Source organism: Nerophis lumbriciformis, linkage group LG25 (genome assembly GCF_033978685.3).
Source record: "Nerophis lumbriciformis linkage group LG25, RoL_Nlum_v2.1, whole genome shotgun sequence".
Classification (NCBI taxonomy): Eukaryota; Metazoa; Chordata; class Actinopteri; order Syngnathiformes; family Syngnathidae; genus Nerophis; species Nerophis lumbriciformis.
This window is the reverse complement of record NC_084572.2, coordinates 365,599-392,500: the sequence shown is the minus strand read 5'-3', so window position 1 is coordinate 392,500 and position 26,902 is coordinate 365,599. Positions and strand designations below refer to the sequence as shown.

General features: G+C 38.9%; 1 protein-coding gene across 2 annotated transcripts in view; it reads left to right on the top strand.

Annotated features, from left to right (window-relative positions):
- Positions 1 to 26,902, top strand: part of LOC133621488 (ankyrin repeat and BTB/POZ domain-containing protein 3-A-like) — a 271,547-nt gene extending 244,645 nt beyond the window's left edge. For both annotated transcript variants that reach the window (XM_061983534.1, XM_061983533.1), the window contains 9 exons: positions 1,631 to 1,766; positions 7,698 to 7,930; positions 13,845 to 14,023; positions 20,743 to 20,848; positions 21,183 to 21,285; positions 21,446 to 21,527; positions 22,270 to 22,338; positions 22,476 to 22,589; positions 22,657 to 26,902. In XM_061983534.1, the coding sequence (XP_061839518.1) occupies positions 1,631 to 1,766; positions 7,698 to 7,930; positions 13,845 to 14,023; positions 20,743 to 20,848; positions 21,183 to 21,285; positions 21,446 to 21,527; positions 22,270 to 22,338; positions 22,476 to 22,589; positions 22,657 to 22,878 (1,244 nt within the window). In that variant the 3' untranslated portion in view covers positions 22,879 to 26,902. The remainder of the gene's footprint in view (positions 1 to 1,630; positions 1,767 to 7,697; positions 7,931 to 13,844; positions 14,024 to 20,742; positions 20,849 to 21,182; positions 21,286 to 21,445; positions 21,528 to 22,269; positions 22,339 to 22,475; positions 22,590 to 22,656) is intronic.

The following is a 26,902-nucleotide window of genomic DNA, read 5'->3' as shown; positions in this document are numbered from 1 at the left end:
AATCATTAACTTAGAATTTAATGGCAGCAACACATTGCAAACAAGTTTCTTTTTACCACTGTTACATGGCCTTTCCTTTTAACAACACTCAGTAAACCTTTGGGAACTGAGGAGACACATTTTTGAAGTTTGTTGTTCAACAGTCCGGGGGTCTCCGTTGTGATATTTTAGGCTTCATAATGCGCCACACTTTTTCAATGGGAGACAGGTCTGGACTACAGGCAGGCCAGTCTAGTACCCGCACTCTTTTACTACGAAGCCACACTGTTGTAACACGTGGCTTGGCATTGTCTTGCTGAAATAAGCAGGGGCGTCCATGAAAAAAGATGTTGCTTGGATGGCAACATGTGTTGCTCCAAAACCTGTATGTACCTTTCAGCATGAATGTGTAAGTTACCCATGCCTTAAGTTAAGTTAAAGTACCAATGATTGTCACACACACACTAGGTGTGGTGAAATTTGTCCTCTGCATTTGACCCATCCCCTTGTTCACCCCCTGGGAGGTGAGGGGAGCAGTGGGCAGCAGCGGTGCCGCGCCCGGGAATCATTTTTGGTGATTTTTGGTGCCTTGGGCACTATTACACACCCCCATACCATCACACATGCTGGCTTTTACACTTTGTGCCTAGAACAGTCCGGATGGTTCTTTACCTCTTTCGGTCCGGAGAACTTGACGTCCACAATTTGAAATGTGGACTCGTCAGACCACAGAACACTTTTTCCACTTGGCATCAGTCCATCTTAGATGAGCCCAAACCGGCGGCGTTTCTGGGTGTTGTTGATAAATGGCTTTGGCTTGGCCTAGTAGAGTTTTAACTTGCACTTACAGATGTAGCGACCAACTGTAGTTACGGACAGTGGTTTTCTGAAGTGTTCCTGAGCCCGTGTGGTGATATCCTTTACACACTGGTAGTACCGCCTGAGGGATGGAAGGTCTGTAATATCATGGCTTACGTGCAGTGATTTCTCCAGATTCTCTGAAGCTTTTGATGATATTACGGAGCGAAGATGGTGAAATCCCTAAATTCCTTGTTGAGAAATGTTGTTCTTAAACAGTTTGCTCGCGCAATTGTCGACAAAGTGGTGACCCTCGCCCCGTCCTTGTTTGTGAGCATTTCATGGAAGCTGCTTTTACACCCAATCATGGCACCCACCTGTTCCCAATTAGCCCGTTCACCTGTGGGATGTTCCAAATACGCGTTTGATGAGCATTCCTCAACTTTCTCAGTCTTTTTTGCCACTTGTGCCAGCTTTTTTGAAACACGTTGCAGGCATCAAATTCCAAATGAGCTAATATTTGCAAAAGATAACAAAATGTTCCAGTTCAAACATGAAATATCTTGTCTTTGCAATTGAATATAAGTTGTATTTTCTTTTTATTGACCTTTTACTCAACGTGACAACTTCACTGCTTTTGGGGTTTGTAGATTCAGAGCTTAAAAGGTTATAATCTGAATCACCACAGAAGAATTCCAAAGAGCGCCTTTGTGTCGCATGACAACAGTAGAAGCTGTGTTGCCATGGCAACAGGCTGGTAGATACAATTAACACTCATTAGTTTATAAAAATAGAAGATGTAATGGAACACTTTTTGTTTTGGCATAAATGTGCCGCCTGCTCCCCTGGTTAGGTAACTTTGAGCTGGTGAGTCTGCTGCTGGACAGGGGGGCGGATCCCATGATCGGGACCACGTGTCGAAACGGCATCTCCTCGGCGCCGCTGGGAGACATGAACTCGTACAGCCTGGCGGCGGCGCACGGACACAGGTGAGACACGCCCGCGCCATGGCAACGTGGACAAAAACTTTCCCATTCCTCCGTCATCTCGGCGGCACATTTATTGGGACCGCCGTGCGTTCGAGGCGGTGGAAACAAAATCAACGCATATTAAAAATGATGTAATCACATAAATGCTGCAGGATCAAAAACAAATGCAGCAGAAAAATGCTTCAAATGGCAAAAACACCCAGAGAAATGAATCATGTGACCTGGAATGCCTCAATTCGGGACAATTTTAGGTCTTCCTTGTAATCTTCACCTCAAAAATCACAGGTTTTCAAGAAAAGATGCCAAAACAAATACATGTTTTACTCCTTTTATCTAAACAGACTTAGAAGTAGACACACATTGTCAACTTACAGCCCCCGCTTTCATTAGTTAGAACTCGGCTTGTCTCCATACCAATATTTGTGTATTTTGGTACTTTTCAATACTTTTGTAAATAAAGGGGACCACAAAAAAATGTCATTATTTTAAACTCTTAGATTACATGAAACATATGTTTATTATTGTCATTTAGTCCTTAAATAAAATAGTAGTAAGTAAACAAACAAAGACTCCTAATTAGTCTATGCAGTAACATATTGTGTCATTTATACACCTATTATTTTCTACACATTAAAAAGGACAAACTGTAAAAAATGATTATTAATCTACGTGTTCATTTACTGTTAATATCTGCTTATTTTCTGTTTCAACATGTTCTATCTACACTTCTGTTCAAATGTAATAATCACTTCTTCTTCTCTTCTTTCATACTTGACATTAGTTTTGGATGATACCACACATTTAGGTATCGATCCGATACCAAGTAGTTACAGGATCATACATTGGTCATAATGTAAGTCCTCATGTGTCCTGGGACGTATTTCCTGAGTTTATGAATATAATACGAATTTAAAAAAAGATTTTGTGACGATAAAAATATCGATGTAATCATAGTAGTATCGACTATCGACTTGGTATCATTACAGTGGATGTCAGGAGTAGATCCACCCATGGCGCCGGTGAGCTATTGTATCCTCCTACGGTGTGTAGTGAAGCATGTTTAGCTATTCCTCATCCTCCAGTGATAATGATACTTGTAAGAAACTCACTAATACGCTTCTGCTTTGAAAACTTTGCATTTAAAGTAATATACAACTATAAATATTTGATACTTTAGATTGACAAATGTGCTGTTTGTATGACACTTTCTAGCTTGTGTGATATCGTGTGCTTAGCTGCTGTGTAGCTGCCAGTTTCTAGTAGCATATAGAGAGAGATTTGACTAAAATACCAGAAAATACCAACCTTGTCTGCTATTTGGAGGCCATTGAGATTTAAACGCGGCTGGGCTGCACGATTAATCAACATTTGTTCGTCCCTGGCTTCAAACAGGGGGAATGAGGTTTCACTCTCAGCACCCGAGCGTGTTAAATCAACGACGCTATTGTACTTGGTATCATTAGAGTGGATGTCAGGTGTAGATCCACCCATGGCGTTTGTTTACATTGTGACGCCGGCGAGCTATTGTATCCTCCTACGGTGTGTAGTGAAGCATGTTTAGCTATTCCTCGTCCTCCAGTGATAATAATACTTGTAAGAAACGTACTTTATTTGTCGCCATTGGAGGCGAGGATTAGTGATTTTAAGTTAAAGTACCAATGATTGTCACACACACACACACACTAGGTGTGGCCAAATTATCCTCTGCTTTTGACCCATCACCCTTGATCACCCCCTGGGAGGTGAGGGGAGCAGTGAGCAGCAGCGGTGGCCGCGCCTGGGAATAATTTTTGGTGATTCAACCCCCAATTCCAACCCTTGATGCTGAGTGCCAAGCAGGGAGGTCCCTTTTTTTTTTATAGTCTTTGGTATGACTCGGCCGGTTTGAACTCACGACCTACCCATCTCAGGGCGGACACTCTAACCACTAGTCCAACAACTTCAAACTTTTCAGCCTATTCAGGAATTGTGGGCTTTCCCTTGAAAAATTCCCAGATTTTCCAGAATTTCAGGTTTTCCGGGACATTTTTCCCTTTGAAAATCGGCCATTTGTTAAACGTCCACCATTTCCACATTTTTCAACAGATTCAAACAATTCCATCTTATATTTTTCAACTTTAATTTTTCCAAGTTTACAAAAATTCCAGGAATTCCCTGAATTCCCTTTTTTCTGGCGACTACTCCTTCCACATTTTTCAACCCACTTCAACCGTTCCACCATCCAAACATTCCTCCTAATCAGGATAAAAAAACAAGAGTTGTTTTTTTTTAACTGGAAAAATTCCCGATTTTTCCGAAATTCCTGGAATTCTTTAATACCATTTCTCAATTAAAAATGTTACTACTTCAACGTTTCTCGGCCGACTTGAAAAATTCCAACAGCAACCATTTCAACTCATTCAGAACATTCAAGTCTTTTAAAATTTTTTTAAAAAATTCCCGCTTTTCCTGAAATTACCAAATTTCCATGAAATTCCCATTGACATGAATGGGACATTTTTCAAAGATCCACAATTTCCCACATTCAAACCGTTCCAACTTCAAACTGTTCAACCTATTCAGGAATCGTGGGCTTTCCCTTGAAAAATTCCTAGATTTTCCAGAATTCCAGGTTTTCCGGGACATTTTTCCCATTCTAAATGAATTGGCCATTTTTCAAACTTCCATCATTTCCTTATTTTTCAACCGATTCAAACCATTCCACCTTCAACATATTCCACTCACCCTGGAAATTCAAACTATCAATTTTCCAAGTTGAAAAAAATTCCAGGAATTCCCAGAATTCCCTTTTTTCTGGCGACTATTCTTTCCACATTTTTAAACCCACTTCAACCGTTCCGCCATCCAAACATTCCTCTTAATCAGGATAAAAAACAATATTTTTTTTTTAACTGGAAAAATTCCCGGTTTTCCCGAAATTCCTGGAATTCCTTAATACCATTTCATTTCTCAATTAAAAATGTTACTACTTCAACGTTTCTCGGCCGACTTGAAAAATTCCAACAGCAACCATTTCAACTCATTCAGAACATTCAAGTCTTTTAAAAAAATTTTAAAAAATTCCCGCTTTTCCTGAAATTACCAAATTTCCATGAAATTCCCATTGAAATGAATGGGACATTTTTCAAAGATCCACAATTTCCCACATTCAAACCGTTCCAACTTCAAACTGTTCAACCTATTCAGGAATCGTGGGCTTTCCCTTGAAAAATTCCTAGATTTTCCAGAATTCCAGGTTTTCCGGGACATTTTTCCCATTCTAAATGAATTGGCCATTTTTCAAACTTCCATCATTTCCTTATTTTTCAACCGATTCAAACCATTCCACCTTCAACATATTCCACTCATCCTGGAAATTCAAACTATCATTTTTCCAAGTTGAAAAAAATTCCAGGAATTCCCAGAATTCCCTTTTTTCTGGCGACTATTCTTTCCACATTTTTAAACCCACTTCAACCGTTCCGCCATCCAAACATTCCTCTTAATCAGGATAAAAAACAATTTATTTTTTTTAACTGGAAAAATTCCCGATTTTTCCGAAATTCCTTGAATTCCTTAATACCATTTCATTTCTCAATTAAAAATGTTACTACTTCAACGTTTCTCGACCGATTTGAAAAATTCCAACACCAACCATTTCAACTCATTCAGAACATTCAAGTCTTTTAACACTTTTTAAAAAAATTCCCACTTTTCCTGAAATTACCAAATTTCCATGAAATTCCCATTGACATGAATGGGACATTTTTCAAAGTTCCACAATTTCCCACATTCAAACCGTTCCAACTTCAAACTGTTCAACCTATTCAGGAATCGTGGGCTTTCCCTTGAAAAATTCCTAGATTTTCCAGAATTCCAGGTTTTCCGGGACATTTTTACCATTCTAAATGAATTGGCCATTTTTCAAACTTCCATCATTTCCTTATTTTCCAACCGATTCAAACCATTCCACCTTCAACATATTCCACTCATCCTGGAAATTCAAACTATCATTTTTCCAAGTTGAAAAAAATTCCAGGAATTCCCAGAATTCCCTTTTTTCTGGCGACTATTCTTTCCACATTTTTCAACCCACTTCAACCGTTCCACCATCCAAACATTCCTCCTAATCAGGATAAAAAACAAGAGTTGGTTTTTTTTAACTGGAAAAATTCCCGATTTTTCCGAAATTCCTGGAATTCTTTAATACCATTTCTCAATTAAAAATTTAACTACTTCAACGTTTCTCGACCGACTTGAAAAATTCCAACACCAACCATTTCAACTCATTCAGAACATTCAAGTCTTTTAACACTTTTTTAAAAAATTCCCGCTTTTCCTGAAATTACCAAATTTCCATGAAATTCCCATTGACATGAATGGGACATTTTTCAAAGTTCCACAATTTCCCACATTCAAACCGTTCCAACTTCAAACTGTTCAACCTATTCAGGAATCGTGGGCTTTCCCTTGAAAAATTCCTAGATTTTCCAGAATTCCAGGTTTTCCGGGACATTTTTCCCATTCTAAATGAATTGGCCGTTTTTCAAACTTCCATCATTTCCTTATTTTTCAACCGATTCAAACCATTCCACCTTCAACATATTCCACTCACCCTGGAAATTCAAACTATCAATTTTCCAAGTTGAAAAAAATTCCAGGAATTCCCAGAATTCCCTTTTTTCTGGCGACTATTCTTTCCACATTTTTAAACCCACTTCAACCGTTCCGCCATCCAAACATTCCTCTTAATCAGGATAAAAAACAATATTTGTTTTTTAACTGGAAAAATTCCCGGTTTTCCCGAAATTCCTGGAATTCCTTAATACCATTTCATTTCTCAATTAAAAATGTTACTACTTCAACGTTTCTCGACCGATTTGAAAAATTCCAACACCAACCATTTCAACTCATTCAGAACATTCAAGTCTTTTAACATTTTCCCCAAAATTCCCGCTGGCAGCTCAATCACCAGAATTTTACCGTAAAGGCAGTGTTTTTTTTTACAGCATATAAAAAAATTGAAGAAATTGAATGGAATGGAGAAACAATAGCGCTGTTTTTAGCTGTAAAATTGAAGCAACAGAGCTGCCAGGTTGGTTTTTTTACCGTAAAATCTTGTTTTAATGGGTTTTTTTTGTTAGTTTTTAATGTTTTAGTGTCTTACTGTATATGGAAAAAAACAGTACCAAAGTTGATTTTATGGTTAAAAAAAAAAAAAAACGTACTTTATGTGTCACCATGGAGGCGAGGATTAGTGATTTTAAGTTAAAGTACCAATGATTGTCACACACACACACACAAATTATCCTCTGCTTTTGACCCATCACCCTTGATCACCCCCTGGGGGGTGAGGGGAGCAGTGAGCAGCGGCTGTGGCCGCGCCCGGGAATCATTTTTGGTGATTCAACCCCCAATTCCAACCCTTGATGCTGAGTGCCAAGCAGGGAGGTCCCTTTTTTTTTTTATAGTCTTTGGTATGACTCGGCCGGGGTTTGAACTCACGACCTACCGATCTCAGGGCGGACACTCTAACCACTTGTCCACCGCGCAGGAGGGCGTTTCAGTGTTATAACTTCACCTTTATCTTTAGTTTTTGCGCCAAAATGCGTCCATTCTCCCTTTTCTGTCTACACACTGTGTCTGCTTGTAAGTACTCAGTGTGCGTGCGCTGCCCAACATGCTCGTAAAACCAGTAATGTCATGACAAAGACATAAAGAAAAATGTACAATTTTGTTCAAAAAGCTTTAAAGACAAACATCTCTTTATATCTGGCGCCCCTAGTGGCCTGACTGACCTCCTAACTTCCGTTTTGTTTGAACTTGCAGCATTTTTCTTCTTTTGCATTTGTTTTTGATCCTGCAACATTGATGTGACTGCAGCATTTCTCATTCACGTCGAGGCTTTTTGGACGCTTTTCCGTGATCAAGCTTCTTGTCGTCTTCCTGCAGGAACGTATTCCGCAAGCTCCTGTCCCAGTCCGAGAAGGAGAAGGGCGACGTTCTGTCGCTGGAGGAGATCCTGGCTGAGGGTTCCACGCCCAGGGAGAAGAGCATGGCACCGCAGGCCAACGGCGGCGGGACGCTACGAACAGGAAAGGCCAAGCTGCGGGCCCTGAGAGAGGCCATGTACCATAGTGCCGAGCACGGCCATGTGGACATCACCATAGACATCCGCAGCTTAGGTCAGACTCGCACCATCAGCCGTGGCCAGCATGCGCCATTGTAACTGCCTAACGCATCACAGCCTATCATAGCAAGCATAGTAGCTGCCTAAGGCATCACAGCCTATCATAGCAAGCATAGTAGCTGCCTAAGGCATCACAGCCTATCATAGCAAGCATAGTAGCTGCCTAACGCATCACAGCCTATCATAGCAAGCATAGTAGCTGCCTAAGGCAGAGCTGTCAAACTGGTCTTAATTGAGGGCCACATGGCAGTTATGGTTGCCCTCAGAGGGCCACGTTTAACAATGAGCAATACAAACCCTGTTTCCATATGAGTTGGGAAATTGTGTTAGATGTAAATATAAACGGAATACAATGATTTGCAAATCCTTTTCAAGCCATATTCAGTTGAATATGCTACAAAGACAACATTTTTGATGTTCAAACTCATAAACTTTATTTTTTTTTCTTAGAATTTCATGGCTGCAACACGTGCCAAAGTAGTTGGGAAAGGGCATGTTCACCACTGTGTTACATGGCCTTTCCTTTTAACAACACTCAGTAAAGGTTTGGGAACTGAGGAGACACATTTTTGAAGCTTCTCAGGTGGAATTCTTTCCCATTCTTGCTTGATGTACAGCTTAAGTTGTTCAACAGTCCGGGGGTCTCCCTTCTGCTATTTTAGGCTTCATAATGCGCCACACATTTTCAATGTCTGGACTACAGGCAGGCCAGTCTAGTACCCGCACTCTTTTACTATGAAGCCACATTGATGTAACACGTGGCTTGGCATTGTCTTGCTGAAATAAGCAGGGGCGTCCATGGTAACGTTGCTTAGATGGCGACATATGTTGCTCCAAAACCTGTATGTACCTTTCAGCATTAATGGTGCCTTCACAGATGTGTAAGTTACCCATGTCTTGGCCACTAATACACCCCCATACCATCACACATGCTGCCTTTTACACTTTGCGCCTAGAACAATCCGGATGGTTCTTTTCCTCTTTGGTCCGGAGGACACCACGTCCACAGTTCCCAAAAACAATTTGAAATGTGGACTCGTCAGACCACAGAACACTTTTCCACTTTGTATCAGTCCATCTTAGATGAGCTCAGGCCCAGCGAAGCCGACGGCGTTTCTGGGTGTTGTTGATAAACGGTTTTCGCCTTGCATAGGAGAGTTTTAACTTGCACTTGCAGATGTAGCGACCAACTGTAGTTACTGACAGTGGGTTTCTGAAGTGTTCCTGAGCCCATGTGGTGATATCCTTCACACACTGATGTCGCTTGTTGATGCAGTACAGCCTGAGGGATGGAAGGTCACGGGCTTAGCTGCTTACGTGCAGTGATTTCTCCACATTCTCTGAACCCTTTGATGATATTACGGAGCGTAGATGGTGAAATCCCTAAATTCCTTGCAATAGCTGGTTGAGAAAGGTTTTTCTTAAACTGTTCAACAATTTGCTCACGCATTTGTTGACAAAGTGGTGACCCTCGCCCCATCCTTGTTTGTGAATGACTGAGCATTTCATGGAATCTACTTTTATACCCAATCATGGCACCCACCTGTTCCCAATTAGCCTGCACACCTGTGGGATGTTCCAAATAAGTGTTTGATGAGCATTCCTCAACTTTATCAGTATTTATTGCCACCTTTCCCAACTTCTTTGTCACGTGTTGCTGCCATCAAATTCTAAAGTTAATGATTATTTGCAAAAAAAAAAAATTTTATGAGTTTGAACATGAAATATGTTGTCTTTGTAGCATATTCAACTGAATATGGCTTGAAAATGATTTGCAAATCATTGTATTCCGTTTATATTTACATCTAACACAATTTCCCAACTCATATGGAAACGGGGTTTGTATATTGATATATAATGTAGGAACCTACCAGAATATTAATAACAGAAAGAAACAACCCTTTTGTGTGAATGAGTGTAAATGGGGGAGGGAGGTTTTTTGGGTTGGTGCACTAATTGTAAGTGTATCTTGTGTTTTTTATGTTGATTTAATAAAAACAAAAATACATTTGAAAAAAAACGATACCAATAATAAAAAAAACGATACCGTTAATTTCTGATATTACATTTTAAAGCATTTTTCGGCCGATGATATCAGCAGGCCGATATTATCGGACATCTCTAATTTAAATGTTAATTTAGAAACTGGCAGCTCAGTCACCAGAATTGTACAGTAAAAGAAGCATATAAAAGATGGAATGGAATGGAGAAACCATACAACTGTTTTAGCGGTCAAATTCATGCAAAAGAGCTGCCAGGTTGTTGTTGTTATTTGAAGTTTTTCAGTTTTTTCAATGTTTTAGTGTCTTACTGTATATGGAAAAAACATGACTAAAGTTGATTTTACGGTATATTAAAAAAAAACGACCTACTCAGGAATCGCGGGCTTTCTCTTGACAAATTCCCAGATGTCCCAGAATTCCAGGTTTTCCAGGACATTTTTCCCATTCAAAATCGGCCATTTGTCAAACTTGCACCATTTCCACATTTTTCAACCTATTCAAACCATTCCACCTTCAACATATTCCACTCATTCTGGAAATTCAAACTTTCATTTTTGCAAGTTCAAAAAAATTCCAGGAATTCCCAGAATTCCCTTTTTTTCCAAACCCTTTTTCTGGCGACTACTCCTTCCACATTCTTCAACCCACTTCAACCATTCCACCGTTCTAACATTCCTCTTAATCAGGATAAAAAACAAAAGGGTTTTTTTTACTGGAAAAATTCCCGGTTTTCCCGAAATTCCTGGAATTCCTTAATACCATTTCTCAATTAAAAATGTCACTACTTCGTTTCTCGGCCGATTTGAAAAATTCCAACACCAACCATTTCAACTCATTCAGAACATTCAAGTCTTTTAAGACTTTCTAAAAAAATTCCCGCTTTTCCTGAAATTACCAAATTTCCGTGAAAGTCCCATTGAAATGAATGGGACATTTTTCAAAGGTCCACAATTCCCACATTTTTCATGCGATTCAAACCGTTACAACTTCAAACTGTTCAGCCTATTCAGGAATTGTGGTCTTTTCCTTGAAAAATTCCCAGATGTTCCAAAATTTCCAGGTTTTCTGGGATATTTTTCTCATTCAAAATGAATTGGCCATTTTTCAAACTTCCACCATTTCCACATTTTTCAACCGATTCAAACCATTCTACCTTCAACATATTCCACTCATCCTGGAAATTCAAACTTTCCTTTTTCCAAGTTAAAAAACATTTCAGAAATTCCCAGAATTCCCTTTTTGTCAAACCCTTTTTTCTGGCGACTACTCCTTCCACATTTTTCAACCCACTTCCATCGTTCTAACATTCCTTTTAATCGGGATAAAAACAAAAGGTTTTTTTTTTTACTTGACAAATTCCCGGTTTTCCCGAAATTCCTGGAATTCCTTGATACCATTTCTCAATTAAAAATGTTACTACTTCAACATTTCTCGACCGATTTGAAAAAATTCCAACACCAACCATTTCAACTCATTCAGAACATTCAAGTCTTTTAACACTAAAAGTTAAAAAGTTCCCGCTTTTCCTGAAATGACCAAATTTCCATGAAATTCCCATTGAAATGAATGGGACATTTTTCAAAGATCCACAATTTCCCACATTCAAACCGTTCCAACTTCAAACTGTTCAGCCTATTCAGGAATCGTGGGCTTTCCCTTGAAAAATTCCCAGATTTTCCAGAATTCCAGGTGTTCCGGGACATTTTTCCCATTCTAAATGAATTGGCCATTTTTCAAACTTCCACCATTTCCACATTTTTCAACCGATTCAAACCATTCCACCTTCAACATATTCCACTCATCCTGGAAATTTAAACTATCATTTTTCCAAGTTCAAAAAAATTCCAGGAATTCCCAAAATTCCCTTTTTTCTGGAGACTACCCCTTCCACATTGTTAAACCCACTTCAACCGTTCCACCATCCAAACATTCTTCTTAATCAGGATAAAAAAACAATAGTTTTTTTTAACTGGAAAAATTCCCGGTTTTCCCGAAATTCCTGGAATTCTTTAATACCATTTCTCAATTAAAAATGTTGCTACTTCAACGTTTCTCGGCCGATTTGAAAAATTCCAACACCAACCATTTCAACTCATTCAGAACATTCAAGTCTTTTAACACTTTCCAAAAAATTCCCGCTTTTCCTGAAATTACCAAATTTCCATGAAATTCCCATTGAAATGAATGGGACATTTTTCAAAGATCCACAATTTCCCACATTCAAACCGTTCCAACTTCAAACTGTTCAACCTATTCAGGAATCGTGGGCTTTCCCTTGAAAAATTCCCAGATTTTCCAGAATTCCAGGTTTTCTGGGACATTTTTCCCATTCTAAATGAATTGGCCATTTTTCAAACTTGCACCATTTCCACATTTTTCAACCGATTCAAACCATTCCACCTTCAACATATTCCACTCATCCTGGAAATTCAAACTATAATTTTTCCAAGTTCAAAAAAATTCCAGGAATTCCCAGAATTCCCTTTTTTCTGGCAACTATTCCCTCCACATTTTTAAACCCACTTCAACCGTTCCACCATCCAAACATTCCTCTTAATCAGGATAAAAAACAATTTTATTTTTTAACTGGAAAAATTCCCGGTTTTCCCGGAATTCCTGGAATTCCTTAATACCATTTCATTTCTCAATTAAAAATGTTACTACTTCAACGTTTCTCGACCGATTTGAAAAATTCCAACACCAACCATTTCAACTCATTCAGAACATTCAAGTCTTTTAACATTTTCCAAAAAATTCCCAATGGCAGCTCAATCACCAGAATTTTACCGTAAAGGCAGTGGGTTTTTTTTACAGCATATAAAAAAATTGAAGATATTGAATGGAATGGAGAAACAATACCGCTGTTTTTAGCTGTAAAATTGAAGCAACAGAGCTGCCAGGTTGGTTTTTTTACCGTAAAATCTTGTTTTAATGTTTTTTTTTGTTAGTTTATAATGTTTTAGTGTCTTACTGTATATGGAAAAAAACAGAACCAAAGTTGATTTTACGGTAAAAAAAAAAAAAAAAAAAACTCAGTCGGTGGAATTTAACCGTAAAATCTATTGTCAATTTGATTGATAATTTGTTTTGAAATCATACGTCAAACAGATATTTAAGTATAGTATTTATTTTCATTTTAACAAAAAATATTTTTGGAATACATGATTAAAAAGTAGCAATGATTGTCACACACACACCAGGTGTGGCGAAATTCTTTTCTGCATTTGACCCATCACCCTTGATCACTCCCTGGGAGGTGAGGGGAGCAGTGAGCAGCAGCGGTGGACGCGCCCGGGAATCATTTTTGGTGATTTAACCCCCAATTCCAAGCCTTGATGCTGAGTGCCAAGCAGGGAGGTAATGGCCCCCATTTTTATAGTCTTTGGTATGACTCGGCCGGGGTTTGAACTCACAACCTACCTATCTCACTCTAACCACAATATAATATTTAGATTTTTGATAATATTGAATTTTAAGAGATGTTCATGATGTTTAATGTCAAAAAGTGAAATAAATGTATTTAGTAAGAAAAGATTAAACATTTTATTCACGCATATTATTTCCAAGCTTTCGCGGGCCACATAAAATAATGTGGCGGGCCAGATTTGGCCCCCGGGCCTTGAGTTTGACACCTGTGGCCTGACGCATCCACAACCTATCATAGCAAACTGTGGCTGTGAGCTGCATGATCATCGCAAAAAGTACATTTGAGGCTCGCTTGCCTTCATATTCACGTCACAGAACATTCTCCAATAACAACGCCGCTTTCCAACGCCATCAAGTGATGCAAACATGGCCGGCCTTCAAAGTGCTCAGACGCCGCCTGTGTGTGTGTTGATGTGTGTGTGTGTGTGTGTTGTGTTGACGTGTGTGTGTGTGTGTTGACGATGGCCGTGTTGCTCCCAGGTGTTCCCTGGACGCTGCACACCTGGCTGGAGTCCCTGAAGAGCAGCTTCACTCAGCACCGCCGCCCGCTGATCCAGGGTCTGCTCAAGGACTTCAGCTGCATCCAGGAGGACGAGTACACGGAGGAGCTGGTCACGCTCGGCCTGCCGCTCATGTTCCAGATCCTCCGCTCCTGCAAGGTGAGCTCACACGTGGCGAGCGACTCAACGCGGCCTCTCGTCGGAGGGCGATACGCGAACGATCACGTTAGCATTAGTCTGGCGACGCTCTTGTCCTCATTAGCATAAATTAGCATCAGTGGACAACAGATCCATTCCATACGCTGTCCTGATTGTGTGAACGCTCCAAAGCATGTTCAGCCTATTCACAAATTGCGGGTTTTCCCTTGACAAATACGCCAGATTTCCCAGAATTCCAGGTTTTCCGGGAAATTTTTCCCTTTCAAAATGAATTGACCTTTTTTCAAACTTCCACATTTTTCAACCTATTCAAACCATTCCACCATCAACATATTCCACTCATCCTGGAAATTCAAACGATCTTTTTTCCATGTTCAAGAACATTTCCAGGAATTCCCAGAAGTCCCTTTTTTTCAAACCCTTTTGTGACCCTTTTTTCTGGCGACTACTCCTTCCACATTTTTCATCCAATTCAAACCGTTCCAACACCAAACTGTTCAGCCTATTTGGGAATCGCGGGTTTTCCCTTGACAAATTTAAAAAATTCCCAGATTTCCCAGAATTCCAGGTTTTCTGAGACATTTTTCCCATTCAAAATGATTTGACCATTTTAAAACTTCCACATTTCCACATTTTTCAACCGAGTCAAACCATTCCACCTTCAACATATTCCACTCATCCTGGAAATTCAAACTGTCATTTTTCCAAGTTCAAGAACATTTCCAGGAATTCCCAGAATTCCCTTTTTTTCAAACCCTTTTGTGACCCTTTTTTCAGGCGACTATTCCTTCCACATTTTTCATCCGATTCAAACCGTTCCAACTTCAAACTGTTCAGCCTATTTGGAAATCGCGGGTTTTCCCTTGACAAACTCCAAAATTTCCCTGATTTTCCAGAATTCCAGGTTTTCCGGGACATTTTTCCCATTCAAAATGAATTGACCATTTTTCAAACTTCCACCATTTCCACATTTTTCAACCTATTCAAACCATTCCACCTTCAACATATTCCACTCATTCTGGAAATTCAAACTATAATTTTTCCAAGTTCACAAAAATGCCAGCAATTCCCAGAATTCCCAGTTTTCCAAACCCTATTTTCACCCTTTTTCCTGGTGACTACTCCTTCCACATTTTTCAACCCACTTCAACCGTTCCACCAGCAAAAGATTCCTCTTAATCAGGACAAAAACAAAACTGTTTTTTAAACTTGATAAATTCCCGGTTTTCCCGAAACTCCAGGAATTCCGTAAAAACATTCCTCAATTAAAAATGTTACTCCTTCAACATTTCTCGACCGTTTTGAAAAATTCCAACACCAACTATTGTAACTCATTCAAGAACATTCCAATTTTTTACCATTTTTTACACAACTCCTACATTTTTTTATCCGATTCAAACCATTCCACCTTCAACATATTCCACTTATCCTGGAAATTCAAACTATATTTTTTTTCCAAGTAAAACAAATTCCCTCTTTTCTCAAAATTCCCAAATTTCCATGAAATTCCCGTTGAAATAAATGGGACATTTTTCTAAATTCCACCATTTCCACATTTGCATCTGATTCAAACCATTTTGCCTTAAAAATATTGCATTCAACCTGGAAATTTAAACTATCATTTTCCAAATTAAATTTTTTCTAGGAATTCCCTTTTTTCAAACCGTTTTGTGACCCTTTTTTCAGGCGACTATTCCTTCCACATTTTTCATCCGATTCAAACCGTTCCAACTTCAAACTGTTCAGCCTATTCAGGAATCGCGGGCTTTCCCTTAAAAATTCCAAAAATTTCCAGATTTTCCAGAATTTCAGGTTTTCTAGGACATTTTTCCCATTCAAAATGATTTGACCATTTTAAAACTTCCACATTTCCACATTTTTCACCTGATTCAAACTATTCTACCTTCAACATGTTCCACTCATCCTGGAAATTCAAACTGTCATTTTTCCAAGTTCAAGAAAATGTCCAGGAATTCCCAGAATTCCCTTTTTTTTCAAACCCTTTTGTGACCCTTTTTTCTGGTGACTAATACTTCCACATTTTTCATCCAATTCAAACCGTTCCAACTTCAAACTGTTCAGCCTATTTGGAAATCGCAGGTTTTCCCTTGACAAATTCCAAAAATTCCCAGATTTCCCAGAATTCCAGGTTTTCTGAGACATTTTTCCCATTCAAAATGATTTGACCATTTTAAAATGTCCACATTTTTCAACCGAGTCAAACCATTCCACCTTCAACATATTCCACTCATCCTGGAAATTCAAACTGTCATTTTTCCAAGTTCAAGAAAATTTCCAGGAATTCCCAGAATTCCCTTTTTTTTCAAACCCTTTTGTGACCCTTTTTTCTGGTGACTAATACTTCCACATTTTTCATCCGATTCAAACCGTTCCAACTTCAAACTGTTCAGCCTATTTGGGAATCGCAGGTTTTCCCTTGACAAATTCCAAAAATTCCCAGATTTCCCAGAATTCCAGGTTTTCTGAGACATTTTTCCCATTCAAAATGATTTGACCATTTTAAAACTTCCACATTTCCACATTTTTCACCTGATTCAAACTATTCTACCTTCAACATATTCCACTCATCCTGGAAATTCAAACTGTCATTTTTCCAAGTTCAAGAACATTTCCAGGAATTCCCAGAATTCCCTTTTTTTTCAAACCCTTTTGTGACCCTTTTTTCTGGCGACTAATACTTCCACATTTTTCATCCGATTCAAACCGTTCCAACTTCAAACTGTTCAGCCTATTTGGAAATCGCGGGTTTTCCCCTGACAAATTCCAAAAATTCCCAGATTTTCCAGAATTCCAGTTTTTCTGAGATATTTTCCCATTCAAAATGATTTGACCATTTTAAAACTTCCCACATTTCCACATTTTTCACCTGATTCAAACCATTCCACCTTCAACATATTCCACTCATCCTGGAAATTCAAACTGTCATTTTTCCAAGTTCAAGAACATTTCAAGGAATTCCCAGAATTACCTTTTTTTTAAACCCTTTGGTGACCCTTTTTTCTGGCGACTACTCCTTCCACATTTTTCATCCGATTCAAACCGTTCCAACTTCAAACTGTTCAGCCTATTTGGAAATCGCAGGTTTTCCCCTGGCAAATTCCAAAAATTCCCAGATTTTCCAGAATTCCAGTTTTTCTGAGAAATTTTTCCCATTCAAAATGATTTGACCATTTTAAAACTTCCACATTTCCACATTTTTCACCTGACTCAAACTATTCTACCTTCAACATGTTCCACTCATCCTGGAAATTCAAACTGTCATTTTTCCAAGTTCAAGAAAATTTCCAGGAATTCCCAGAATTACCTTTTTTTAAAACCCTTTGTGACCCTTTTTTCTGGCGACTACTCCTTCCACATTTTTCATCGGATTCAAACCGTTCCAACTTCAAACTGTTCAGCCTATTTGGAAATCGCAGGTCTTCCCTTGACAAATTCCAAAAATTCCTAGATTTCCCAGAATTCCAGGTTTTCTGAGACATTTTTCCCATTCAAAATGATTTGACCATTTTAAAACTTCCACATTTCCACATTTTTCAACCGAGTCAAACCATTCCACCTTCAACATATTCCACTCATCCTGGAAATTCAAACTGTCATTTTTCCAAGTTCAAGAAAATGTCCAGGAATTCCCAGAATTCCCTTTTTTTTCAAACCCTTTTGTGACCCTTTTTTCTGGTGACTAATACTTCCACATTTTTCATCCGATTCAAACCGTTCCAACTTCAAACTGTTCAGCCTATTTGGGAATCGCAGGTTTTCCCTTGACAAATTCCAAAAATTCCCAGATTTCCCAGAATTCCAGGTTTTCTGAGACATTATTCCCATTCAAAATGATTTGACCATTTTAAAACTTCCACATTTCCACATTTTTCAACCGAGTCAAACCATTCCACCTTCAACATATTCCACTCATCCTGGAAATTCAAACTGTCATTTTTCCAAGTTCAAGAAAATGTCCAGGAATTCCCAGAATTCCCTTTTTTTCAAACCCTTTTGTGACCCTTTTTTCTGGCGACTACTCCTTCCACATTTTTCATCTGATTCAAACCGTTCCAACTTCAAACTGTTCAGCCTGTTTGGGAATCGCGGGTTTTCCCTTGACAAACTCCAAAATTTCCCCAATTTCCCAGATTTCCAGGTTTTCCGGGACATTTTTCCCATTCAAAATGAATTGACCATTTTTCAAACTTCCACCATTTCCACATTTTTCAACCTATTCAAACCATTCCACCTTCAACAGCCTAGAAATTCAAACTATAATTTTTCCAAGTTCACAAAAATGCCAGCAATTCCCAGAATTCCCAGTTTTCCAAACCCTTTTTTGACCCTGTTTTCTGGCGACTACTCCTTCCACATTTTTCAACCCACTTCAACCGTTCCACCAACAAAAGATTCCTCTTAATCAGGACAAAAACAAAACTGTTTTTTAAACTTGATAAATTCCCGGTTTTCCCGAAACTCCAGGAATTCCGTAAAACCATTCCTCAATTAAAAATGTTACTCCTTCAACATTTCTCGACCATTTTGAAAAATTCCAACACCAACTATTGTAACTCATTCAAGAACATTCCAATTTTTTACCATTTTTTACATAATTCCTACATATTTTATCCGATTCACTATTCCACCTTCAACATATTCCACTCATCCTGGAAAGTCAAACTATAATTTTTTCCAAGTAAAACAAATTCCCTCTTTTCTCGAAATTCCCAAATTTCCACGAAATTCCCGTTGAAATGAATGGGACATTTTTCTAAATTCCACCATTTCCACATTTGCATCCGATTCAAACCATTTTGCCTTAAAAATATTGCATTCATCCTGGAAATTCAAACTATCATTTTCCAAATAAATTTTTTTTCTAGGAATTCCCTTTTTTTCAAACCGTTTTGTGACAATTTTTTCAGGCGACTACTCCTTCCACATTTTTCATCCGATTCAAACCGTTCCAACTTCAAACTGTTCAGCCTATTCAGGAATCGCGGGCTTTCCCTTAAAAATTCCAAAAATGTCCAGATTTTCCAGAATTCCAGGTTTTCCAGGACATTTTTCCCATTCAAAATGAATTGACCATTTTTCAAACATCCACCATTTCCACATTTTTCAACCTATTCAAACCATTCCACCTTCAACATATTCCACTCATCCTGGAAATTCAAACTATCATTTTTCCATGTTCAAGAACATTTCCAGGAATTCCCAGAATTCCCTTTTTTCAAACCGTTTTGTGACCCTTTTTTCAGGCGACTATTCCTTCCACATTTTTCATCCGATTCAAACCGTTCCAACTTCAAACTGTTCAGCCTATTTGGAAATTGCAGGTTTTCCCTTGACAAATTCCAAAAATTCCCAGATTCCCCAGAATTCCATGTTTTCCGGGACATTTTTCCCATTCAAAATGATTTGACCATTTTAAAACTTCCACATTTCCACATTTTTCAACCTATTCAAACCATTCCACCTTCAACATGTTCCACTCATCCTGGACATTCAAACTATCATTTTTTTCAAGTGGAAAAAAAATTCCAGGAATTCACAGCATTCCCTTTTTGTTTTCAAACCCTTTTGTGACCCTTTTTTCTGGCGCCTATTCCTTCCACATTTTTCATCCGATTCAAACCGTTCCAACTTCAAACTTTTGAACTTTGCGCCGAGAACAATCCGGATGGTTCTTTTCCTCTTTGGTCCGTAGGACAGGACGTCCACAGTTTCCAAAAACAAATTGAAATGTGGACTCGTCAGACCACAGAACACTTTTTCCACTTTGCATCAGTCCATCTTAGATGACCTCAAGCTCAGCGAAGCGGTGTTTCTGGGTGTTGTTGATAAATGGCTTTTGCTTTGCATAGTAGAGTTTTAACTTGCACTTACAGATGTAGTGACCAACTGTAGTTACTGACAGTGGTTTTCTCAAGTGTTCCTGAGCCCATGTGGTGATATCCTTTACACACTAATGTCGCTTTTTAATGCAGTACCGCCTGAGGGATCGAAGGTCCATAATATCATGGCTTACGTGCAGTGATTTCTCCAGATTCTCTGAACCTTTTGATGATATTACGGAGCGTAGATGGTGAAATCCCTAAATTCCTTGTTGAGAAATGTTGTTCTTAAACAATTTGCTCAGGCATTTGTTGACAAAGTGGTGACCCTCGCCCCATCCTTGTTTGTGAATGACTGAGCATTTCATGGAATCTACTTTTATAACCAATCATGGCACCCACCTGTTCCCAATTAGCCTGCTCACCTGTGGGATGTTCCAAATAAGTCTTTGATGAGCATTCCTCAACTTTTTTTGCCACTTGTGACAGCTTTTTTGAAACATGTTGCAGGCATCAAATTCCAAATGAGCTAATATTTGCAAAAAAATAACAAAGTTTACAAGTTTGAACGTTAAATATCTTGTCTTTGCAGTCTATTCAATTGAATATAAGTTGAAAAGGATTTGTTGTATTCTCTTTTTATTGACCATTTACACAAGGTGACAACTTCACTGGTTGTGGGGTTTGTAGCATAAGGCGATGCTGTTCCACTCCGGTGGCAGTAATGAGCGTTACAACGTCACCTCAGCGCCACCTACAGGGTCAAGCGGGTCACTGCACATCACTGTTTTGTTTTTTTAATGATTATTATATTTTGTTATTCTGCTAATAGCATGTGTGTGTGTGTGTGTGTGTGTGTGTGTGTGTGTGTGTCCACAGAAGGAGGTGATCAGCCAGCAGCTGTCAGTCATCTTCACACAGTGCTACGGGCCCTTCCCCATCCCCAAGCTGACGGAGATGAAGAGGAAGCAGAGCTCTCGCTTAGGTGAGACGTTAAATACGAGTCAATGAAAAAGTGAATAAAAAGAGGACAATAATGAAATGTTTGTGTCGGATGACGCAGGAGAGCGCTGTGTTTATTTGCTCAAATGTTAAAGCTTTTAAGTTTGGACTAAAAGTAGAATTGGAATAGAAAGTGAAATGTCAAGATGACAAAATGACACTGCAAGTCTTGACATTTTCTAAAGATTTTCTTTGTTTTTATTCCAAAACATCATCTCTGTGCTGCAGCGCCATCTAGTGTTCACATTTGGCATTCTTTACTTTTGAATGCTTGTCCATTAAGGTGTGAAATGTGCTGTTGTGTTTGTTCCTTGCAGACCCGCACTTCCTCAACAACAAGGAGATGTCGGACGTCACCTTCCTGGTGGAGGGAAAACCCTTTTATGCACACAAAGTGCTGCTTTTTACAGCCTCGCCCAGGTAAAGTTACTTTTATGCACACAAAGTGCTGCTTTTTACAGCCTCGCCCAGGTAAAGTTACTTTTATGCACACAAAGTGCTGCTTTTTACAGCCTCGCCCAGGTAAAGTCGCGAAGGTTCACCCGGGAACCGCCTTAAGCTCACCGTCTGTTTTCTCCAGGTTCAAGTCGCTGCTGCAGAACCGACCGGCGGCGGAGAACACCTGCATCGAGATCAGCCATGTCAAGTATAATATATTCCACGTAAGACCACTTCAGAACATAATAACTCACTTTTTATTGCACCGATTTCTTTCCAGAGGCCCGACAACATAATAAATAATGTACATCTGATGAAGCCGCTCCACAGTGAACACTATTTCAAAGAGACTATTGATCGTTTTACATGCATAAACAATATAAAATACATAATGATGATAGTTTTACATGCAAAAAACTATGTAAAATACATAATGATGACAGTTTTACATGCAAAAAACTATGTAAAATACATAGTGATAGTTTTAAATGCAAAAAACTGTTTAAAATACATAATTATGATAGTTTTACATGCAAAAAAACAATGTTTTACATGCAAAAAACAATGTGAAATACATAATGGTGATAGTTTTACATGCAAAAAACTATAACATTTATAATGATGATAGTTTTACATCCAAAAAAACTATGGAAAAGACATAATGATGATAGTTTTACATCCAAAAAAACTATGGAAAAGACATAATGATGATAGTTTTACATGCAAAAACAATGTGAAATATGTAATATAATAGTTTGACATGCAAAAAACAATGTGAAATACATAATGATGATAGTTTTACATGCAAAAAAACTATTGCTTGGCAACACTAAGTGGTCCCGAGTGTGTGAATGTTGTCCGTCTGTCTGTGTTGGGATCAGCGGTAGAAAATGGATGGATGGATGGTACTTGAACTTTATTAGTAGTGTAAGTTGATCTCTAATCAGCTGTTTGTCCCACTTGCAGTTGGTCATGCAGTATCTGTACTGTGGCGGCACCGAGTCCTTGCACATACGCAACACAGAAGTCATGGAGGTACGCCACGTTACCTAGCCACGTTACCTAGCCACGTTACCTAGCCACGTTACCTAGCCACGTTACCTAGCCACGTTACCTAGCCACGTTACCTAGCCACGTTAGCGTCCCTTCTAATCGCCGCGTCTGCCCTCCAGCTGCTGTCCGCCTCCAAATTCTTCCAACTGGAGGCCCTCCAGCGACACTGTGAGATCATCTGCTCCAAGAACATCACCACGGAAACCTGCGTGGACCTCTACAAGCACGCCAAGGTGAGGATGAGGAGACCCCCCGTGGCCTCCCTCCGGTCTAACCCCCCCCTCTCGTTTTTTGTTCCAGTTCCTCGGCGCCACGGAGCTGACGTCCTTCATCGAGGGCTACTTCCTGAAGAACATGGTGCTGCTGATGGAGCTGGACGGCTTCAAGCAGCTGCTCGCCGAGCCGCCGCTCGCCGAGCCGCCGCCCGCCGAGAGCCCGGATTTCCTCCGGGACCTGGAGAAGACTCTGGCCACGCGCGTCCACTCCATCCACCGCTCCACCTCCAAGGGCTCGGTGGTGTGACCAGCAGGATTTCACGCATCTTTAGCTAGTCAAATTTAAAAGAAATAAAAAAAGGGACACCAATTGATGGAGATTTTGATCACAGGTGATCAGTAGCAACGCCAGCATCTGGAACACCTTTCACTGTGTCCGCCTTGGCATGGATCTAGCTTCTCTAGGGAAGGAAGGACCCGGTCTCCAATCATGCAAAGTCCTAACGTGCGTCCAACCCTGTCTCGCCGCATGTCCTCCCGTGTCCAACCCTGTCTCGCCGTCCACCATCTTGCTCTTAGCTCTGCTCTCTGTGCAACGTTGTTCTTTTTCACCCTCGTCTTTATTTCCCCCGGACGCTGGTAGCTGATCATGCCCAGAAGTCATTAACACGCAGCCATGGCTGCAAGATGTTCATGCAGGATGGGGGATTTATTCCGTACCCCGAAAGCAGTGAAGTTGTCACGTTGTGTAAAAGGTCAATAAAAAGAGAATACAATGATTTGCAAATCCTTATATTCAATTGAATAGACTGCAATGACAAGATATTTAACGTTCCAACTGGTAAACCTTGTTATTTTTTGCAAAAATTAGCTCATTTGGAATTTCATGTTTTCGAAAAAGCTGGCACAAGTGGCAAAAAAGACTGAGAACGTTGAGGAATGCTCATCAAACACTTATTTGGAACATCCCACGGGTGGACGGGCTAATTGGGAACAGGTGGGTGCCATGATTGGGTATAAAAGCAGCTTCCATGAAATGCTCAGTCGTTCACAAACAAGGACGGGGCGAGGGTCAACACTTTGTCGACAAATGCCTGAGCAAATTGTTTAAGAACAACATTTCTCAACAAGGAATTTAGAGATTTCATCATCTACGCTCCGTAATATCATCAAAAGGTTCAGAGAATCTGGAGAAATCACTGCACGTAAGCCATGATATTACGGACCTTCCATCCCTCAGGCGGTACTGCATCATAAAGCAACATCAGTGTGTAAAGGATATCACCGCATGGGCTCAGGAACACTTCAGAAAACCACTGTCAGTAACTACAGTTGGTCGCTACATCTGTAAGTGCAAGTTAAAACTCTACTATGCAAGGCGAAAACCGTTTATCAACAACACCCAGAAACGCCGTCGGCTTCGCTGGGCCTGAGCTCATCTAAGATGGACTGATACAAAGTGGAAAAGTGTTCTGTGGTCTGACGAGTCCACATTTCAATTTGTTTTTGGAAACTGTGGAAAAGGAAAAGAACCATCCGGATTGTTCTAGGGTCAAAGTGTAAAAGGCAGCATGTGTGATGGTATGGGGGTGTATTAGTGCCCAAGACATGGGTAACTTACACATCTGTGAAGGCACCATTAATGCTGAAAGGTACATACAACATATGTTGCCATCCAAGCAACGTTACCATGGACGCCCCTGCTTATTTCAGCAAGACAATGCCAAGCCATGTGTTACATCAACGTGGCTTCATAGTACTAGACTGGCCTGCCTGTAGTCCAGACCATTGAAAATATGTGGCGCATTATGAAGCCTAAAATATGACAAGGGACTGTTGAACAACTTAAGCTGTACATCAAGCAAGAATGGGAAAGAATTCCACCTGAGAAGCTTCAGAAATGTGTCTCCTGTGTTGTTAAAAGGAAAGGCCATGTAACACAGTGGTAAAAATGCCCCTGTGACAACTTTTTTGCAATGTGTTGCTGCCATTACATTCTAAGTTCATGATTATTTGCAAAAAAAAGAAGAAAGTTCTCAGTGTGAACATGAAATATCTTGTCTTTGCAGTCTATTCAATTGAATATAAGTTGAAAAGGATTTGTTGTATTCTCTTTTTATTGAGCATTTACACAACGTGACAACTTCACTGCTTTTGGCTTTTGTAAAACAGGCGTTGTCTTTCATTTGACCAAATGTGTGTCCAGTCCAGCAGAACACCAAACAAAAACAAAGAAAAAAGCTTTTGTAGCTCAGCCTCGATGATTATTTCAGCACTTCAATTCTGTAAATACCACATCCTGTCATATGGCTTTTATTTTCTTACATGCAGCTCGTATTGTTTTATACACGTGAAGAGAGTTCTATCAAATGAGCAATATTCTGAAAGAAGTCTATTTGTGGTACAAAGAAAAGAAAAGAAGCAGCTTTGACTGAAAGAAGGAAGAAAAGTATTTCTTTTCCTTCAAATGTATTTTTGTTTTTGTTTTTAAAGAATAGAAGCCACCTGTATGGAAATGAGATCTTTTACACTGTAAAAATGTGGATTGGCACTAATTACTGGCTAATAATTGTGTAAGTTTCACAGTAATTGACTGTGATTTTAGGCTTAAATACAATCAAGTTACAACCAAATACAATTTACATGTGATAGTTCATGACCATAAAATAACTTCACAATAGTATTTTAGAGTTAATTACAGGGCTGTCAATCTTTGGGCACCTAACGATTGGATCCCATTACAGTTCCTGGGGTGACCATTCCTTTTAGAGTGGATTCTCGCCATGTAGGGTAAAGTTCCATGTTCTATAAAACCATGCCATGGACCTCGGATTTTCGCCCCCCTTTTTTTTCCACCAAAGTCAACCGTGTTGTTTTTCACCAAATGATGGACTATCAACACTATCCAGTGTCACGTCCGCCAAACATCATCATCATCAACCCTCACCCTTTGCAAATGCCACAAAAAAGGTATTTTAAAAAATGTATTATTTTTTCTTCTTTTGTTTTTTACATTTTTTAGATGTTTTTTTTGTATTAATAATTGAAAATGATGAATCTTTATCAACCTCTTTAGAATCGGTATGAATAAGAATGGCGATTCAGGTGAGAAACGATTTTTTTCCGTGCACTTCTAATTAAACATTTGTAATTATTTGAAGTGTAATCCCTCCAAGCCACTAGGGGGCGGCGTCTCTCATCATCTGTACTTGTAAACAGATAGATGCTGATTTTTCCACTTGGTTGTTTTTTTTTAGTTATTTTTATAAAACAATATATGTTAATGAGGAATGGGTTTAGAATCGGTTTGAATACGAATCGCGATTCGGGTGTGAAATATTTTTTTTCCATGCATCCCTAATTATACATTTGTAATTATTCTAAGTGTAAAGTCACATTTAATCCCTCCAAGCCACTAGGGGGCAATGTCTCTCATCAGCTGTCACTGTAAGCAGAAAGATGCTGATTTTTCCACTTTTTTTTTTTTAAGTTATTTTTATAAAGCAATTTTTGAAAATTGATTTATAAAAATAAATAAATTAAAAATTAAAAAAAAAGTGCACTCCTGATTATTTGTAATTAGTTACATTCACATTTAATCCCTCAAGCCACTAGGGGGCGGAATCTCTCATCAGCTGTACTTGTAAGCAGAAAGATGCTGATTTTTCCACTTTTTTATTTTTTTATTTTTATAAATCGATTTCTGAAAATCGATGTATAAAAATAAACTTTAAAAAAATAATGGCACTCCTAATTATGCATTTGTAATTATTTAAATTCACATGTAATCCCTCCAAGCCACTAGGGGGCGGCATCTCTCATCAGCTGTACTTGGAAGCAGAAAGATGCTGATTTTTCCACTTTTTTTATTTTTTATTTTTATAAATCGATTTCTGAAAATCGATTTATAAAAATAAACTTAAAAAAAATAATGGCACTCCTAATTATGCATTTGTAATTATTTAAATTCACATTTAATCCCTCCAAGCCACTAGGGGGCGGCATCTCTCATCAGCTGTACTTGTAAGCAGAAAGATGCTGATTTTTCCACTTTTTTTAAATTTATTTTTGTATTTTTATAAATCGATTTCTAAAAATCGATTTACAAAAATAACTTAAAAAAATAAAAAAAAGAAGTGCACTTCTAATTATACATTTGTAATTATTTAAATTCACATTTAATCCCTCCAAGCCACTAGGGGGCGGTGTCTCTCATCATCTGTACTTGTAAGCAGAAAGATGCTGATTTTTCCACTTTTTTTTTTTTAAGTTATTTTTATAAATGATTTCTGAAAAACGATTTATAAAAATAACTTAAAAAAAAAAAAAGT